Consider the following 20172-nt stretch of genomic DNA (forward strand, 5'->3'; position numbering starts at 1 on the left):
TTTGTTCTTTGCAGATTTTATTTGTTTCTCAAATACAGGAGAGTTAATGTACAGAAGGACAAAGAATTTCATCAAGAACTGTACAATATTTACACGCCTTTTTTTCCTTTTTTATGGAAAATTAGATTGTTTTCAAAATAAGTCATAGTATGCACAAACATCAAAATGATAAAAATGAAATGACTATTTCCTCTTTAAATATTACTTATTTATACTCCTTCTTCCCACATGGGAAACGGATAGTTTACTTCTTTTTCTTTGCACCTGCATGACTGATGATTGAACTGAAGCACAACAATGTAAAGTTTCAAATAGATTTTCCCATTCTCTTCTTTTTTTTTCCTTTTCTTCTGGTTTTTTTTTTTTGTTGTTATTTTACACCCACTGTATTTGATACATTATTCCTGTCTCAGCGTCTGTTCTTTTCATATAGAGGGGGAAGACGACTTGGATATGTGGGTTACGATTGTATACTGAACCTGTGGAAAATAAAAAGGTATTTAAAATGTTAGGGCAGCAACGCAGCGCTTGTGAGAGTTTAAGTTAAAAACCTCCTCATATAAATAATAAAAATGTGTTTATATATTATCACACAGCTGACTGGTGCTGCCCCTTTCACGTAGCACAGGATGAGACAGAGAGAGCGTTTATTAACACGTTTCATGTTTCTGTCCGTGGACGAGTCCATGTTCACACTGCTCACGGCACACTCTACACGCAGTTTAAAAAGCATTCTCACCCTCTTCCATTCTTTTCAAAAGCCAACAGCTGATGTTAGTCTTTTCAAAAAAATAATTTATGTAAAAACTAAGCGGTAATAGTTTCTCTTTGAACTATTGTCTTAATGACACACAGTTAACAAGATGTTAGTGGCTCCTCCGTTGACTTGGCGTTACAGCTCCTCCTTTTTTGTCCTTCCACCTCTCGTCTCTCCCTTTTCACCGACGGTCAATTCTCTCTTGACCCGCCGGTGACCCCTGATCTGGGTGGGGTCCCCCCTTCTCACAAAGTAAGACATTTCTTTAGTCATTGATCAACAACAAGAAAAAGACAAGAGGCCAGTGTCTGAGGTCACATGAACAGACCCCTTGTGTCCGTCAAGAGCCTTGAAAATTCATCCTCAGAAATTCATCCTCAGATCTCAGAGATTTGAAGAGGGTTGTAGGGGGGGGGGGCTGTACAGTGGGATCCATCTCTTTCAGTTTTTTTGTTTTTTTTCTTTGTCTTTTTAATCCTCTCGGCTTTAATGAATTTCCCTCCCCCTCCGCGGTCGACTCAGGCTTTGGTGCTGAGTGTGAGCAGCTCGATGAAGGAGCTGAAGAGGGTGTCCAGCCAGCTCTGGTTGGCCATGCACTGCTGCACCACTTCCTCTTGGCCCGGGTCCTCAGCTGCCTGTTCGATGGTGTTGGTCTGGAAAAGTGGGGACAGAGACACAGACTGTGACGCTGGGACTGAAATCAGGGGTTTCACACTTAAAAAGGAAAGAATATGTAAGCTGGCTCTGTGTAGCCAATCGTGCTTCAACATAAATTTGAGGAAAACACGATGAAATGTGCGTGCTTACCTCTTTCTTGCACTGTAAGAAGGTGTGGTACTTATAGTGATGCAGGGAGTGGTACAGACTGTAGATCCGATATGACTCGCCTGACAGTTTAAGGTCCTAAAAGAAGGAAATCAGATGAAGATTTGGTCAATTTTACAAGCTTAATTGATCAGAAACATCCTTAAAACCACAGTCGATATTAATCTGAAAGTTTTGTGTAAGACAGAGTGAAAGTGGAGCAGTTGTGGAAACTTGCAGCAGGTGTTACAGGGGAAACTGATGTTGTTTTGCCCGTTCTGCCCCCAAGTGTTCCATCTGTTGCCAGCCTTTAACTGTTTTTAGCTTTTTACAGAAATGGTTAATTTTGTTGTAGTGGTTTCACTATGTTTTCTCCTCATCCTGTTGCATAGTGAAACAGCTTGTACTATTTTTTTTTTTTGCTTCATTTTTCTCACTCAGAAACCACAGAGAATCACCTGGTCATAGGCTAAATATATACTACAATGGTCCATAGAGGTCCCGTTAATGTATGAACTCCTTAGCTGAGTATTTTACAATCATTACATTTTTAAAAATGCTATTGATTAAACTATAAAAGGCCTCAAATGACTCCTGACCCTCTATAAACACACACACACACACACACACTGCTACCTGTGGTTTAGGCAGGGTCTTCTTGACTCTGTTGAGGGTTTTGCGGTTGTAAGCGTCGCCGCTGAGCCGCACCCTCACAACTCCTGAATCCAGGGGGTCTACAATGATCTGGGGGTACGCATGCAGGACCTCCTGTTGAGGACGAGGCAGAAAACGGAGGGAACAAGTCAGAAACACACTCATACAAAAGACAAATGTAACAAGTTTGATTGAGCTGCATAAATGTGATTACAAATTAGCTGCGACTCACGATTATTTTCATTACTAATGAGATAGTTGATTATTTTTAGTTTTGTCCAACCAACGGTCAAAAACCTAAACATATTCCAACTAGTAATGACATGAAATAAAAACAAATAATAAAAAACCCAGCAAAACATCATATTTCAGAGGCTGGTACAAGTGAATGTTTGCCATTTGTGCTTAATTGATGATGAATGAGAATGAATGAGTGTTTTTAATGGCGCACCAGTTTGTCATTTAGTAGTCTATATTCTACTGAATGAAATCAAGGAGTTCAAATGAAAATTAAGAAAATAAAAACGGAAAAGAAAATCAAAGATGTTATTAAAATCACGAAGGACAGAGAGAGAGAAGCTGGTACATTCAGGGCAGATTACCTGGTGCTGAGAGCTCATGCTAACTCTCCTCAACAACCTCCTCTTCTGTTCGCTGAGGATGCTGTCAATCTTCCTCATAGGAGGGAGGTACAGCTCATCTGGTGGCCAATCACGGTAAAGGAAGTTACATTAGTCATCATAAATGTACCTGTCAATCATTTTAATACCAAGGACAGATTCAAAGCAGCTCTTTCTGGTTGCTGATCTTATCGGCATTCCTGGGGTTTCCCTTACAACCTGTCCCACCTCGTTTATCTTACTTTAAACAGTTAAAATATTAATCTAAATAAGCAGCCACAGAATAGTCTAACATTTCACCTGGCATCATAAGGGTAGTTTGTCCAGCTGGATGGCTTGACCTGAAATTTGGCAGCTTGTCAATGGTGGTGATGTTTATTCAACCTGGCCAAACTGCTTGGGAATTTTTGTAAATACCATCAAAATTCCTCAATCCAACTGTTCCAATGCAGATATTTTAAGCCTCAGAAAACATGCTACCAGACAGGCAGGAAGGTCTGGTTAGGTTAGAGATCTGTTCTAACACACAATACAGGCTGCATCTGAGCTTCTCACTCTATTTCTGTCTCCTACACGTCAGTGTACTTTTAAAAAGGAAGCTCAAATTGCAAATCTGCTGAGGAGGCAGTGTGAGCTGTGTGCAGTTCTCACCGTCTGTGTCCTCCAGGGCTTGGATCATGTCGGGGTCCAGGGCTGTGCTGACCAGCATCTCCACGTAGCTCCTGAACATCTCCCTCATGGCACGGTTGTTCACTCCGCCTTTCACTGGCACTGGAGTGGATAAAAGTCAGAGTTGAAAACCCTCCAAGAAAACAACTTTCTTACCATCATACATGGCATGAATAACAAAACAGCTTTGTTATTATGGCCTGGCAGAACAAGCGACATCCACACAAAAGCTATGATCGGCTTCTAAATTTAAATGGGATTAACTTTTTAAATAGCAAAATGGCATCTCACTTTCATTCTCACTAGCTGCTTCATCTGATGAGTCTGAGTCAGATGATGAGGGTACTTCCTTCAGCCACTTCTTCCTCTTCTTGGGCGGTGGCTCTGCCTTCACTTTGGCCGGCTTAGATTTGGGAGGGCGCTCAGCCTTTTCCTTCTCCTTCCTCTCCACCGCTTTCCTCTCCTCCCTCGCCCTTCCTCGTTCCGCTGCGGCAGCCCGTTTCTCCGCTTTCTCCTGTGACGGCTGTACTCGCTTCTCCTTCTCGGGCTCCCTGTCTTTCTCCCTCTCCTTGGCTTTGGGCACGACGGCTGGAACCTCCTTCTTCTCACGTTGTTCTTTTGTTGTTGTTGTTCTCGTTTTCTCCCGCTGTTCGCGCTGGATGGGTGGAGACACTCTCTCCTCTTTTTCCACCGCTTTCTGTGGCACCTGGGTAGCAGGAGGGGAAGCCATCCTGGGGAGGGACTGGCGTCTGAGGTACATGAAGAAATTGTATTAGAGATGGACACAAGTGAGTTTAACAGAATGTATATGTTACAGAAAAAAAAAACTTATAAACAGCCCTTAGTAAAACACTGAGGAGATCTGCTCTAAAACAGCCCTATTCCATGCAAGATAATCTACTAAATCAACAGGACTTTTAGGGTGGCAAGTACTGATACCTGAGAGCAGGTGTGGCTCTGCGCCAAGGTCTTCGAGAGCAGACCCTGACATAGTCCTTCTTATTGACATTCTCCAAAAACTTGACATAGATTCGCTGGTAACGCCTCTTGGCATCTCCAAAGTAGCCAAGATACTGAGCAAGAAACAGATTAAACAGATTTTATTGTTCAATATTGTTCACTTTGACTGATGATAATGTGACAATAACGTGTGTGTGAGTCAATTTATCTATGTGTTTATATGCACATACTACAGTACAAACTGCAGTATCTTTATGGCATGCTGTACTGTGAAAAGTGTACAAATCAATATGGGTGTTTACCGATGTGGTTAGACTACTGAGGGTTTGAGGTGAACTCACGTTGCTTGTGGCGCAGAACTGTCTCTGCCCATCTTTGATCTCTGGGCTGAACTTCTGCAGCAGGGCTTTCTGCACTCTCCAGATGGGTGGAGGCTCACGGCCCGTCTGCAGGGCCAGCTGTGGCCAAACATAACACACAGGTAAATATAAAATGTGTCTGTTGCTTGGCAGCTACTGAAGGATTCAAATCTCAACGCATTTTACTCATTTGAAAAAGGAGCACCAAGTGATTTTCCCATGAATGAGTAACTTAGATTACACCATTTTTGGTCTGTACTGACACCAATTTTGGCATCACTCATAACTGATCTGGTGATTGAGGTTTACAGCTTAAGAGGGCCATACCAAAATACATCCTCATTTTCATCCAGCGTGTTCAATAGAATTGCTCGTTCTAAAATCTACAAATAATTGAGTATTTATCTAACATGAGTAGACATTATATTTATATTTTGGTCTCACAAATCTCTTTGTGGTTCTTTAACTGTCAAACACACACACACACACAAGTAAGAGCAAATTTCCACACATTCACACACAAATACCTTGAGAGTTCGAATGTCTTCCACCCGCACCACAAACTCATCCCTCTCTCTGAAGATGCCCTCCCCGCCACTCTCGCTCTCATCCTCCTCGCTCTCTCCGACGATGGCTGCGTCTTCTTGTTTCTGAGCCAAGTGCAGGGAGGTGATCTTGGGAGGTGGGGGCTCTTCGGGAGAGGCAGGGGACTCCGGAGAGGGCATGGGAGACTCCTCCTTCTGAGTTGAAGACGGGGGAGGAGGGGAGGTCGGAGGGGGAGGGGGAGGAGGTGGAGGAGGAGGAGGAGGAGTGGTGGCGGCGGGTGGAGGGAGAGTGGCAGACGGGGGAGGTGACGGAGACGGGGATGTGGGAGCGACGGGGCTCGAAGGCTGGGAATTCTCCAGTTGTTCCTCTGGTTGAGGCAGGGGTGAGGGGAGCGAGAGGGGAGGGAGGGGGGAATGAGAGGGAGAGGAGGATGAGGCAGGAGAGGGAGGGGCAGAGGGAGGCTCGGGGGTTGCTGGCGCTGGAGGGATCTCAGGGAGGGACACTGGAAGGAAAGAGATTAAGTTTCGGGTCAATTTTACAGATCGATGTACCACTATATTAATACAGCCACAAGAATTTAATCTAATTATTTTGAACAAAAACATAATGGGACATTGTATTGGACTAGAAGTACAGTAATAGCTCAGCCTGAGTAGAAAAAAAAATCTTAATTTTCTCAAGCTGAGCTGCAGAAAATCAATGGGATGCAAGATAAATAAAAAGCCAGCCTTACTTTCAAGCTTAGGAGCACCCAGAGTTTCCAGCTGTGGTTCTCTCTCCTCTGTCATATCACTCTCTCCATCCTCTCCTGTGCTCCTCTCCTCCTCGTTCTCCTCCTCCTTGTTCTCATCCATGTCTCCGTCTTCCGGCTGGAGCACGTCAGGTTCGTTGGACTGTGGTTGGGCGTGGGGTGTATGCATGGCGGGCTGAGGGCTAAGCGTCGGGGGCTGCAGCGTGGGTGTAAGAGGGGCCTGCGTTGGTTGAGGCTGGGGAGGTGGAGGAGGTAGCGGGGGTTGGATGTTAGATGTTAGCTGAGGAGTGTCGTACAGAGCAGAAATGGCTGAGGAGATGCTCTTCTGGAGGTCCTGGTTCTTTCCGACTGAGTCCTCCTCGTCAGAGGAGAATGACGGCAAAGTCTCCAGGTTCCTCTTCAGCTCGTCCTCCACGCGCTTGGGGCTGGGGCAGTTGCCCAGAGCCAGACCCCCGTTCCCTTCACCGTCCCCGAACGGAGGTGGTGGTGGTGGAGGAGGGGGTGCAGGAGACAGCGGGCGCAGACCCCCGGATTTACAGGGTGAGGTTTCACCATTGTCATGTTCCATTCCTGGTGAGATGTCCAAGCCCGGAGGTCTCTTCCCGGTCTTTAGGAAGTCCAAGAATGAAGCAACGAAGCCGGCCTTGGACTCAGAGTCCTTCTCATCACCCTAGGAGAGACACAAAGGAGAGGGACTTTTTTAAACAGCAATAAGTTTTAATGAAACTTGTTTAGTTTCTGCTTAATACATTTATTTTCTCCATTTAACACAGCAAGGAATACAATTCTCTAGCTCTTACCCTTTCCTCCAGCCCCTCTTCATCCACTCCTTCACTCATCATCTGGCTTTTATGTTTGTTCTTGTCCTGACTCCTGTTGCTTTCAGTGCTGCAAGGAGGTCCGGGGCTTAAACCAAGTGAGGGAGCTGAGCCCACTGAGCCGTCTGACAAAGCAGGGTCTGTGCCAGACAAAGAGTCCGTCCTCAGCAAGGCATCCGAGGAGGACAGGGTACCAATCGGTAACTTGATCTAAAAAAAAAAAGAAGGAAACAGTAAGATTTTAAGTGTTTTTTTCTGAATGTACTCGACTTATAGGTCATATATTATACATTTTATTTATTTATACTATCCGAGCCTAACCCTAATTGTAAAAATGAAAAAATAAATAGCAAGGGAGGGAGCAAGAAACAGAGACAAAAAACAAAAGAAAGAGATTGTTTGGATACACTTTCTCATTCAAGGGAATAGGAAAGTGTGTCTAAACTTTTGACTGTTACTGTGTGTGACCATAGCAAGTAGCAGCTATACTCAGATCACACAAACTCCAAAATCTGCACGTATTTGTGGCCTCTCCTCTCAACCACACAAGAAGAACCTCACTAATTCAAAGATGGGGCCCATTTGTGAACCACATCCTTCATTTTTGTTTTTGTAAAGGCTAACTATCTTACCAATTTTAGGCTGGTTTTTCACACTGATTTGGATTGCATGTGCTTAAATGAAGTTGTTTAAAAATTCCCTTTTCTAGACAGAATGGCACTGACCTTCAAAGGTGGAATAGGCTCATGTTGCTGTTGGGGCTGGTGTTGAAGCTGCTGTGACTGCTGCTGATGGAGATGATGGTGGTGCATCTGCTCCTGCTCTTTCCCGCTCATTTCCATGTACATATCCTCCCTCCTCCCTCCTCTACCTCGGCTTCCACGGCCCCTGCCCCTACCTCGCCCCTCCACACTGAATCCCCCTCCCCCTCCTACCGTTGTTCCACCCATTTCCCCCATCATTCCTCGTGGGGTGTAGGGCTCAGGCATAGGGCGGATGCGAGGCCTGCCTCTAGGCCTAGGGGGACCTTCTCTCTTAGGCCTAGTGGGTTTTCGGCCCCTCTTCTTGGGGCCTTCCTGAGGCAGAAGAGAGTGTGAACCCATAGATGAGTAGCCTGAGGAGTGGTAGAAGTCAATGTCACCCATCAAAGGGCTGAGAGATCCACTGCCTCCTCCTCCCTTTCTGCAGCTGGATACCAAGTCTGGCAGAAGGTCTGGGAGCCTCCGGCTGTTCAACCGAATGTCAGCTGGCTGGTCGGCTTTATCCTCATCATCTTCAAACTCGTATTCTTGAGCGTAACTTTTCTTAGGCAGTGTGTTGGGGTCCCGGCGCTCCTTTAAAAGGTGGAAAGAACTAGACTTGAGGAGCTTCTTGGGACGAGATGAGCAGAAAATGGGAGACTGGAGGCCTCCAGAACCCGCTCCCGCACTAGTTCCTCCAGGCCCAGCGGACAGTTTAGCTCCAGAGTTGTTAGGGCCAGCATTATTGGAGCCCATACCCATAGCTGGGGCCTGGGACTGAATCAAACCAAGCTGTTCAGTGTTGACAGTGGAAGGCAGCTCATGGGTTTTAAGGGAGTCTAGGTCCAGAGTCATGGTGTTGTTGCTGGGTTCTTCCAGGCCATGACAGTACTGCTCATAACCCTGATCTCCACCGTGGTGACCCATTATGTCATAGCTAGCTCCACTACTTCCCCCTGCTCCACCTCCACTCTGTCCAGCTTTCATGGAATCCATTCCCTCTTGCCCAGTGTGGCTTTCATTCATCTCCTCCTGCCCTGGTCCTCCACCACCGGCACAGCTTGACTTATAGTCATCTGCACAAAACATGTCTTCCATTCCTGGAAAAAAGGAGCGGTCCTCATCCTGAAGGAGGGAGTCGGGGAAGCAGATGGACGTTAGGGGCACAAAGCGGTTACTTTGTTGATTCTGGTCTGCTTTCTCCACTGGGCTGACTGTGTCAAACTGGTGCTGCTCTGAGCGCTGTTGGTCCAGCTGGCTCTGCTGAGGGGTGAGCTGGGATGAGAGTGGCTGCTGAGGGTCAGGCTGAGGCTGTGAGTGGGCTGAGGCAGAAGGTGGGGGTATATGGTGAGGGTGTGGGGTCTGTGGCTGAGGGTGGGCTTGGGTGTGAGGGTGGTGAGAATGGGTTTGTTGGTGCTGAGAGCTGGGGTGTTGTTGTTGTTGCTGTTGCTGTGGGTGGTGCTGTGAAAGATGGTGCATGTGAGAGGGAGTGGACAAGCCGATGTCAGGCTCGGAGAGGAAGGAGTGGAGTTCAGAGGCGGAGTGTTGCTGTGAGTGGTGGCTTTGCTGTGGCTGATGGTGGGATGGATGCTGCCTCTGCTGCTGCTCCTGCTGTTGCTGTCTGAGGCGCTCATTGTTAGCTCCGCTCCTTCCCCCACTACCTCCTCCACCACGTCTGTCCTCTGCAACAGCTACGTCTGTGCTAGAGGTCTGAGAAAGAGAGCGCTCCAGCATGTCCAAAGAAGAGACCACTGAGCTTTGTTTAACCTGGCTTTGCTCGTGCGGATGTGTAGGGGGCCCATGGTTGTAATGAGCTGCTGCCACCTCCAAAGCCTGGGACTGGAGTTGGAGCTGGAGCTGGGTAGTTTGGGACTGAGACTGAGCCTGATGTTTACTTGAGCCAAGTCTCCCACCAGCACTGTCCATTACAGCTTGCTGTTGGCTGATGGAGTGCTGTTGCTGTTGGGGATGAGAGTCCATTTTATGGTGCTGTTGATGCTGTGAGTGAGAATCAATTTTATGGTGTTGCTGATGCTGATGGGTGTCCATCTTCTGGTGCTGTTGATGCTGAGGGTGGGAGTCCATTTTCGGGTGTTGCTGATGTGGTTGGTGTTGCCGATGAGAGTCCATCTTGTGGTGCTGTTGTTGATGTTGTTGGTGAGAGTCCATCTTGTGATGCTGTTGATGAGGCTCCAGTTTGTTGCGGGTTGTGTGGGACAGCACTGACTGGAGCAGGTGTGGTGGCTGGCGGGATTGATCAGTGGGGGAGTCCATGAGGGAGCCAGCAGCTTGAGACTGGGAATGCTGTTGCTGGACTTCTGGCGTTTTCCGAGCGTAAGGGATTTCTGCACGCTCCTGTGGCTTCTTTTGGAGTTCCATTTGGGTGCGGGACGGTATCTGTGAGTGTGAGGACACGTGTTGACTATGTGACGAGTGTTGGGGAGCAAGGGAGTGTTGTGTGTATGGGTCACCCCGCCCATAGTGAACCACCGAGCCTAAGTTGTCATGGTGATGGAGGTGGGAATGCACTTGTTCAGCACTGCCTCGCCCTCCACTGCTCCTGCTGCTTCCAACAGATCTCTCGTTCCTTTGCTGCTGTTGTTGCTGTTGATGATGGTGTTGTTGTTGATGTTGTTGCTGTTGTTTCTTTAGTGACATCTCCAGCTGATTTTCGAGCCCTGGGATGGACCCTCCAGACCCTGCATTACCTACTCCAGCAGAGGATGTGGCACTGTGGGTACGTATGACACTCTGAGGGTGGTACCTTTCCTCAGAGGACTTTCCCATATCATAGCTCAGCCCTTTGCCTGCATCGGTGGTTGGTGGCACTGACTGGGGCTGAGGCTGTGTTTGTTGGGATGTCTGTTGTGACTGTTGAGGATGGTGATGGGCAGCCTGAGGACCAGGACTTGCTTGGGCTTGCAGCAGGTGCTGGATCAAGAACTCATCATCATCATCTACTTCTTCTTGGGATCTCTGAGAGCCAACTCCTAGCATGGAAGTGTCAGCTTTTGTTTTGGAGGAGGTGGAATGGTAGGACTGAGGTTGGGAACTGGGGCCTCTGGTGTCGGGATATCCCTGTGGGGAGGCTAGGAAGGTGGGGGAGAGAACTGAGGAAATGTATTTATTAGAACCAGCACCTCCTGGAGACTGTGTGGGGCAGGTGGGCACTGGCGAGTGCAACCCTGGACGGATAATGCCTGAGTTGCCTGAAGGGGAGGGGCTAGAGTCTGGAATATGATAAGACCCTCCTCCACTACCTCCTCCACCTCTCTCATTGGTCATACTATTTCCCGCTCCTCCTCCTGACCCAGAGTTTCCACTTCCTGTACCACTGCTGCTTCCTCCCCCTGATGCTCCACTACCTGATGAACCACTTGATCTTAAAAGGGCTGGGGAATGACCTGGGGCTCCGTAGCCTAGTGAAGGGCTTCCAGCTCCACCCAGAGAGGATGGAAGTGATCCATACGCAGAATCAGCTCCATATATATCAGTGGAGTACGACTGACTTCGCCCTCCTAAACTCCCATAACCTTTCCCACCAGTACCTGAGCTCAGGTCCTGGGCTTGTGGGGAACTGAAGCCTCCGTAGGACTGAGCCAGGTGGGAAGTGGGGGGTTGATTGGGGGAATATGACTGGGTCTGCTGCTGGGGTGGGGTCTGGCCAGTAAGAGCAGAGGTGGGGGTTTTCACTGGGGGCACAGGAGAACCATAGCCTGAGAGGCAGGATTTGGGGAGAGACTGAGGGGCTGAGGTGGATGTGGGAGGGGGCTGCTGCTGCTGAGGGGCCGGAGGGGGTGGAGCTGGCTGAGGGGGTGGCTGCTGCCTGGAAGGGGCTGCGGTGGAGCTGGAGGTGGGGATTGAGTTGGAAGGATGAGCCCCAGAGGTGGCAGAAGAAGAGGAGGAAGAAGAGGAGGTAGAGGAAGCAGAAGGGGGTGTGTGAGGAGTTCTTGATGATGACGCTGAACTGGCAGAAGAGTAGCCGCTGCTGGAGCTGCTTTTGGTACCTTTCCCGGCTGAAGAAGAAGAGGAGGAGGAGGATGAAGAATAGGGAGGCTGAATAATTGGCCGATACTGCTCAGTGCGAGAGGTGGCCTTATGGTCAGATGAGGGGCTCTGGTCACCCAGCGGGCTGCAAGAAAGGCCAGCATGTCTGTGATGGGTGGCTATCTGCTGGTATCCCGCCCCTCCACAGCTGAGGTAGTGCTGGAGGGAGTGGGCAGCAGAGGACGAGAGTTGCGACTGGGCAGGCGTGGGTCGCTGATAGTGCTTGATGACGCTGTCCTGCCGGGGCACAGCCCGCTCCTGAGCAGAGTTGGACTGGGACTGGGACTGAGGCTGGGGCTGGGCTGAGGAAAAGACGGAGGCGTTGTATAGCTGGGAGGACTGGTCCTGGAGCTGTGATGACAGCAGGTTGAACTGGTGGGACTGCAGATGCCTGGCAGAGGAGGCCTGGGCTGATGTGGCACCCGTGGGATCTTGGCTGCCCCTATAGGCAGCTGCAGCAGCACCCTGCGAGGACAGGAGTCTATCAAAACCCAGGCTAGACTGGGAAGGAGCCTTGATGTGTAGTAGGGGGTCATGTGGGGAGAGCAGGCCATTGGATGTGGGGCTAAACGTGGGCGTATCCTGGAGGGAAAGGGAGGCAGTGGGGAAAGAGCGACTGGAAAAGGATGCTGGGTGCTGATAGGCTGAGAGAGCTGAGGAGGAGGGGAAGGAGCCAGAACCAGGAAGGGCTCCAGAGATGAATAGTTCTGGAGGAGCAGGCGTGTGCATCGCTGTTAGGAAAAGGAGACAAATGGCAAAATATTTAGTATTCAACAAGTTATCAATTTAATGAAAACAAGAAAATACTCATTTGTTAATAACATAATACATAACACAATAACTTCTCACATTAGAGTGTAAGACCATCAACATGTACAGCAAAAAATGCTTACATTTTAAATGAAAATGCTCACAGAATAATGTCAGACGAATGATAATGCAGCCAAACATTGGCAGGTTCTTTTAAATGTCATATTGACAGTGGGGCCTGAATGTCAACACATGAAGGAAGATCTAACAGAGCCCCACCTGTCTGCCAGGATGGCGTGCGGAACTGGGAGAGAAGGGAGGAGGCTGAGGGCGGAGGCTGGGGACCCCGGGACTCCAGGGCTGAGATCAGATTCATCACAGAGGCATCGGGGGCAGAGGGGCTGGCATGGTGCAGGCCAGTGTCGAAGAGCCCCGATAGACCTTTGAGGAGGAAAGACAGAACCATGAAAATTGATTAATTGATCAAGAATGTAAATATTAATAGGTAGTTGCACACATGTAGATGGAGGCGTAATAGGTAATCAGAAAAAAATATATAAATTAAAAGTATTTTTTAGTCTAGATTTATTCTCAAATATATCAAAGCTGATTTGCAGAGGCCGATGTCACACATACTGACTCAGAATGTCAGTAGTTCTAAGTGAACCTCTAAGTACATCAAGACATTGGAATGAGAATGAGTGCTGTGACTACAGGCTTTTCTCTGAAATCAGCCTCTAACATATTGGGCTTCAACTAAATTGAGCTATGCTGTGCACATTTTTCAATGACAATTCTCTACCAGGGCCTGCTTGGACAGACACAATAATTCATTGCCGGGGCCCCTTATGGTGGTGACATGGAAGGTATGACATTTATCTCACCCAGACTCCGTCCAGCTGCTCCCCAAGCTCCGCCTTGGCCAGAGCTCCCTGGGTGGTGATTGGTGGCATAACCCTGCAGAGGGTGTGGGGTGGCGTAGGCTTGTCGGTGAAGGAGCTCAGACTCAGGGTGGGATGATCTGGAACTCCCATATACAAGACTGGGGAGGAAGGGGAGCGGGGGATTGTGAAGTGTCATTAATTTCAGAGAACATTTACATAAACCTCATCTGTCCCTTAAATGTGACCCCTGAGAAAAGACATCCTAGGTTTGGGTCACTGGTATAATAAACAAAACCTCATGTTATTTAATTGTTTTACAATTAAAAATCCAAAGTCAACTTGAAGCTGTTCATCAGTTTAGTTTCCATTTTAACTTCAAGCAACTCAACAGTTGCATACCTGTGAAAATCAAAATCAACCATTAGTCTAGTTCATATATGATCTAAGATGGAAGGAAAATACATCCTATAAATATATAAATGAAATGTTAGTGACAGAATTACAAACTTAAGTATTACACCTAAGTTTTACAGTAGATGCAAATTTGTCAACTAGCAATTTAAGTGATCATGCCAAAATAATGGGATAGCTAATTAGCAATTATTATAATGATTCAACGAGACCCAACAATGACACAATTTAAAAATTTACAAACTAAATAAGCTTCTTATTCAAGGTTGAAGACGAGCCAGCTGCAGAACTTTGCTTTACAAAAGACAGCTGAAATGCGTGGCTGGCTGGCCAGATAACATGCTAGCATTTGTGGCTGCTGGTAGCACCGCCTAGCAGCAATGCACAGCAGCTAAGGTAGAAATGCAGAGACTAGGCCCAAAGTGCAAGGTCGGTATTTTATGTGTAAATAAACCACAGGTGACCGATGTGCAGATTCAGACCGAGTGGAAAATACATACATATAAATCTAGATTAATAGCAAAGACAAACGATTAATTTATCTGCTGGCACTGATTATGTTGATGTAGCTAACAGCTGGATGGTGCAAGTCGACGCAAATGCATGCTAAGCTGCATGCAAATAGCAACAACTAACCAGGTTTCTTTAACCAAATATCACATCCCAAAGGAACATAGTGGCTTTCGAGTATAGCCGGGCAGCTACCTCTGGGTCAAAATATCTCAAATATGTGCAGCTAAACAAGAGGCAGTGATGCTTGCGTGCACAGGCCTCAACTGACTCCCATGCATTACAACGCTAGCTTTCATGCTAACGTGAAGCTACAACACAGAGCTATCTTGCACAGACCAGGCAATTTACATCTTCATCATCATCATCGTCTGATAAATTCACCCTGGCATTTTTTTAAATTTTATTTATTTTAGACAAACAGCAAATTGCAAGTAGGATGTGGTGGGAAAATGGCAACATTTCATTATGCAAATGACCATAAACCATCCAAAACCCACCACTAATTATCTAGATAACACTTGGGCAAAATGCACCAGAAAGCTTGATTTGGTATGTCATCTACCCTACTTCAAGGTTTTTATTTTCTTCATAATTTACAATGTATAATTAATATGTTTCCTTAAATGCATTTTCCTGGTTAATGTATCAATGCTTCTTGTTGATGTCTGTCAGGGGGCTGCTGTGAGGGGTTTGCTGCGTCTGCACTCCTCACAGTTCCTATCAAAAATGTATCTATCAGGGTCTGTGTCCAGGCCTGCATGCACACAGGGAACAATAATTCCTATGGATGCTCCAGACATACCCCCACCTCCTCCACACCGCCAGGTCTACCTAAAAACCCCGGTCTGTCAATCACAATCAATTCATATCCCCAACCTTTCCTTTCTCTACCCCGCCCACCCCCACGACACGCACACTGCTCGATTCCTGCTTATAATATTATTACTATGCAACTGTTTGGATGACAATGCACTACACATAATGGCAAGGCATGCCACTGTGTATGAAGCCAATGGCGACAATTTGTTTACATGGGGTCACACCGTGCCCTGCAAAGTACCAAGTGATGCATGCACATTGTCTGAATCCAATGCATACCTTGCTTTTGCCGATCTCTCGTAACTCCATCCTGCTCCAGCGCCCAAATCGCCAAATCCTGTTCCCGGGTAATTTCTATCCATTTATGTGGCGTATAATGTGTGCGATGGGGACGAAAGCAACAAGAAAGTCGCAGAGCAGATTACGGAAAAAAATCCAGTCTTTCCCGTGCTCGGTTTCAGGCTATTTTCCCCGGTTTCATAAGCAAGTCCTCAGGAGTGGAAAACAGCATATTGAAAGAGAAATGGAGGGGAGGAGGAGAAAGCTGGATGAAAAAAAGAGGGGGGTCTACGGGGTTATAATCCAACCACCTCCAAAAAAAGCCAGTCTTTCTCCTTTTCCTTCGCCTCTCACGTTTATCATTTCCACGAATGCAGATTTACTCCAAAATCAGTGGCGGTCATGATGAAGATGCCGCGGGTTTGGCCGGTGATGGGGCGAAATGCTGATAAACATTTGATTTGAATGCGTCCTTTTTCCTCCGTCTCTCCTCCCCTTTCTTTAGGCTAGTTTTTGCTATGCTGCTAGCGCTAGAAAAGATTGCAATCGACAGGCCACGTTGGTCGCAATCATTCCCCATAGACAGAGCAAAGAAATCCCCAATTTCAAAATCTTTTTTTTTTCTCTCTCTCTCTCTCACTCCCTCTTTGCATGCAAATCGTTCCCACCCCCCCTCCGGAGCAGAGCTGTAAAAGCTAGCAGCAGATGCTAGCTGTCAGCAACGACGCATCAAAATATAACAGGGCTGCCTTTATGTCCACAAATGCTAACTTAGCTCCCCATTTTTCTGCTTTCTCCGGCCACTGAAGAAAAAGCAACGACGGCTCTGCTCACGCTGGAGCAAATGCAACCAGAGTATGAAAAAAACAAAAAACAAAATGAACGAGGAAGTATAAAGAAAGCAGGCCGCGTTTTAATATTTTTCACTCATTTTCCTCCGGAGACGCCATTTTTGAAGGCGGCTGGCCGCTGTCCGTCCTCCCTCTCTCTCTCAGCGCTGAGACTCACTCTGTGTCTGCGGTGACCTCCATTCACCGGACCCTGAGTCTGCCAACCTGCCTTACATGTTGTTCCACATTTTCATCTTATTGTTAGGCTAACTCTGTTTTTTTAAGACTACATTTTTACAAGAACAAAACAAAAAAAAACAAAAAACAGTCAGCTGTTTATCCTGAACGATGCGATTGGCTGAGACACATTGGAGTAACATATTTCCAGCAATAACCAGATTTATACAGGCCTTCTGCAACCACTTTGCACATTCACATCTAAATTGTGAGGCCTGTTTTGGGAGAATGTGGCGTTTCCTGCCTCCAATCAGATGCTTGATTGATTAAAAAAGATGCAGTTTCACTAGAATCAATGGTATACCACTATGAGACTGGAGGTTTCTTCTTTCACATATGCCAAATTCTTAAAAGATACCAAAATCTGCTTTCAAACTGACCACTGCTAATTTTATTATTAGGACAACCTGTCTGCCAGACCCCACATGCACTTGATTTGTACGCCAGCAGATGGCACACTGGATTTTTATGGTCATAATAAAGGAGGAGAGAGAGGCAGTGCTTTGCTCTTGTACATATATCATATTTTTGGTGATTTGACACTGGGTCTGACAAAGATTTTTATTTTATTTTACTTTATTTTTTGAGAAACTCTTACTGACCTGACCATCATATCATCATATATTTATCTTCCATTACACAAAGCACCCAGGACAATTGGTATTAGAAAATTAGGTAATTAGAAAAATGTCAAAACAGATGAACAAATAGACATTTAAACTAGTTAGTGATAATAAGTGTAATAATGTAAATGTAATTCTTTTGTTTACAGGAAATAATAAATCACTAGAATTTGTCCAGATATTCAGCATTGTGTAGAGTTTATGAGCATTTGTTGCCCTCTCCTGGTTAAATATTGTAACTAAAATATATTTTAAAAATCAGCAATGACAGCATTTTATTGATTTGAACTACCTATAGACATTGTGTCAGTATCATGCAGCCTATCATTTCTATAGCACACAGTGGATACCTCTCATCTGTACTTCCTGTATTATGATGACTAAAATATTAAAAATACTTTAGTGTCTGGATCAACTCGTATCTTTGAGTCATCATAAATGAGCGGTGATTGTTGACTAAAGTTGATTCAGGCAAACTTTACTCAAATATATACATTTAAAATCTCTCCAAATCTTGGCTCAAATTTAGGTAACGTTAATCTAATTACTGCATGTTTTCACAAAATAACGGGGCTCTTCTTGAGACTGCCATCTTAAAAAATGAAAGTAGTTGTAAATTAATTATTATCTTACATACTCTATTGGGAGTATTTCACTGTTGGGAGTTTTTCTCCAGTTTTCTGTTGAATATATAATACAATAATAACAGGATACAATAGATGTTGTAATTTTTCTGATCTGCTGTAGTTTCACTCTTTAAATGATTGTTATTCTTGTCTCTATAAATGTCCACAATATTTTCATTATTTACTTTCTTCAAATTAACTTGGGGATTAAAAAAAACAGCAGAGGATGTTTTTATAAGTTTTCTCGGTTTTTGGTACATATTCTGATTCACAGATATTTAAAGTGATTTTCTGTGGAAAAATATTGATATTCTCTTGATGCATCCAGAATTAGGTAAATGTTCCACATTATGTGTAAAGAAAATTAAGTGCCTATTCATCTAAAGTCCTGTAATTATATGAATGTTAAAATATTAAAAGCGCAATATGTTTTGATGGATAGCAGTGCAGTAATTTACAGCTTTTTGTCTTCATTAAAAAAAAAGATACATGCATGTAAATGAACCAGCAGATGTTTACTAATGACATGACAGAAAAGCTTTAGTGGGACAAAAAAATAACCCAATGTCTGATAAACCTCAGAATGCTCTAATACAGCGTGTCAGTGTGTATATGGGTGTAACTACACAATTAGGTCAGGACGAGTTGAATGTTAAAAATAAGAAACAAACGTGTGGGATTAAACTCTAATGCTGCCCACATCTGCTTTTATTTTTATCTTTAAAAATCTCAGAACTCTGGGTTATTTTCAGACTATTAGTTGCATCAATTGGTTAAACAAATGCTACAGCTCGACCTCTTAAGCCAACAAAACAATGTAACAACAAAATCACACTCTCCAGTCTCTTTTCAGGAAAAGGCTCTCTGCCAGCTCCCCTGTAGTGACTATTTTAGATGCATTATGAGGTCTTTGTAATGCATAATAGTTGACTCAAAGGTCAGCTATCTGCATATTCATTGGAAAGACAATAAAACAAAGGACAGGGATGAAAGAATTTAAGAATCCCTAAATTATATAGGTGGATGTACATAAATAGGACAGAGAAAAGGGGGAACAAGAGAAGGAACAGACATATCTCAATAAATAATAACACTTGTACTTTGAAATCAAACTGGGTTCCTCCTGAGTAATCTCTTGCATCTGATTAATTCCTACCAGATTCTTTGACTTGTCCCAGTTCATCATACATGGTCACTGTCATGCCTCATCCCTCCCTTCCTCCCTCCCTCCCTCCCTACTCTACCGTCTTTCCCTCCATCTCTGTAACCAATCTGTAACCATACTTGACTTGCAGCCATTGCAGCAGCGGACCTCCACAAAACCCCAGCTCCTCTGTCAAAATGCCAGACTCTAACGAAGCAGTGCCAGCACCATGCCAGGTCATCAAAGAGGACGTTGACAAATGGTGAGTTTTGACGGGAGTGATGTAAAATTTTAGATGTTGAAACTCCAAATATACATGTACTTATAATATCAATTTCGCTCCAACCAATGTGACAGTCTCTGGTGAGTGTACGTGTCTGTACAGAGTGTCTTTGCATAACTTTGTGCCCTCAAGGAACATTCATTAACTTTGTTTGGGTTCCCGCTAAATACCATTCCCTTTCCATTACATCCTTTTGGCCATTTTCAGCCGTCGCTGATTGAATTCTACGCATCGGATATGACGTATTCATATTAATTTGTCATCTAGGCTCAACTTGTTGGGAGATAATTAGCTCTAATTGGAGTTCATGGAGAATACTTGCTCACAACTTCCAGCAAATTTTCTCTACTGTACACTATGACATTTACAGAGGGCTCTTACAGTAACATAAATGTCTTGAGAAGCATTAATAGACCTGAGGTTTAAAATAGGCTTCAACACCTATGACCTATTGCAAAGGACTTGCGCATTCCAGGCTGTTGGTTCATGTTACGTGCACGCAAGAAGCGACAGACATTTGGTGTATGTCCACGTGCTGTGGTGATTAGTGTTAGCGGAGCTGCAGCACAGATTACTCACTCATGTTCTTGTACACAACTAGATGCAGATAAGTGCAGCTGTGGATGCTCGAGTTGGAATGCATGATTATCAGGATATACTGTAATAATCCCTGATGCACATGTGTAGACACAGTTGAGAGATATTCCTCTGTGAAGTTTCAGGAGATACAATGTCTCAGGTGTGAAATCTTGTTACATGCTGTGGAGAGTTACCCAGCTTCATGTGTAGAGATGTGATGTGTGTAGATTGTAAAATGTGGTTTTGTGTTTCAGTGTCAGAGAGAAAGGAGCAGAGAACTGTAAAGATCTGATAGATGCCTTCCAGGCTTGCATAAAGACCCTGTCTGAGGGATCGTGATACACAAGGAAATATGTCTCAATAACACGTAAGTTCAAAATGGATCAACACAAACTATTATCATTCAAGTTTTTCATCCCCCCCCCCCCCTTAATAAAGAGTTAAAAACCACTGTAGAGCCTCTGTACAC

General features: G+C 45.3%; 1 protein-coding gene and 1 long non-coding RNA gene across 5 annotated transcripts in view; one reads left to right on the forward strand and one right to left on the reverse strand.

The window, feature by feature from the left end:
* Positions 1-20172, reverse strand: part of prr12a (proline rich 12a) — a 24546-nt gene continuing 4374 nt past the window's right edge. The window contains exons 1-15 of one of the 3 annotated variants that reach the window (XM_067575430.1): positions 15382-17854; positions 13360-13517; positions 12755-12916; positions 7664-12456; positions 6921-7148; positions 6103-6790; positions 5351-5871; positions 4806-4922; positions 4444-4577; positions 3796-4253; positions 3487-3606; positions 2818-2915; positions 2195-2329; positions 1565-1660; positions 1-1410 (exon numbers count right to left, since the gene is read on the reverse strand). In XM_067575430.1, the coding sequence (XP_067431531.1) occupies positions 1276-1410; positions 1565-1660; positions 2195-2329; positions 2818-2915; positions 3487-3606; positions 3796-4253; positions 4444-4577; positions 4806-4922; positions 5351-5871; positions 6103-6790; positions 6921-7148; positions 7664-12456; positions 12755-12916; positions 13360-13517; positions 15382-15464 (7926 nt within the window). In that variant the 5' untranslated portion in view covers positions 15465-17854 and the 3' untranslated portion in view covers positions 1-1275. Of the gene's footprint in view, positions 1411-1564; positions 1661-2194; positions 2330-2817; positions 2916-3486; positions 3607-3795; positions 4254-4443; positions 4578-4805; positions 4923-5350; positions 5872-6102; positions 6791-6920; positions 7149-7663; positions 12457-12754; positions 12917-13359; positions 13518-15381; positions 17855-20172 lie in introns of those variants that run through there. The other 2 variants (XM_067575431.1, XM_067575432.1) reach the window with 2 other exon arrangements.
* The window catches only part of LOC137171498 (uncharacterized), a 7132-nt gene continuing 1056 nt past the window's right edge, over positions 14097-20172 (forward strand). Inside the window, exons 1-3 of one of the 2 annotated variants that reach the window (XR_010924773.1) lie at positions 14097-14199; positions 18993-19103; positions 19958-20070. This is a non-coding gene — a long non-coding RNA (uncharacterized lncRNA). Of the gene's footprint in view, positions 14200-14314; positions 14833-18992; positions 19104-19957; positions 20071-20172 lie in introns of those variants that run through there. The other variant, XR_010924774.1, reaches the window with a different exon arrangement.

This window comes from Thunnus thynnus, chromosome 20 (assembly GCF_963924715.1).
Source record: "Thunnus thynnus chromosome 20, fThuThy2.1, whole genome shotgun sequence".
Taxonomy (NCBI): domain Eukaryota; kingdom Metazoa; phylum Chordata; class Actinopteri; order Scombriformes; family Scombridae; genus Thunnus; species Thunnus thynnus.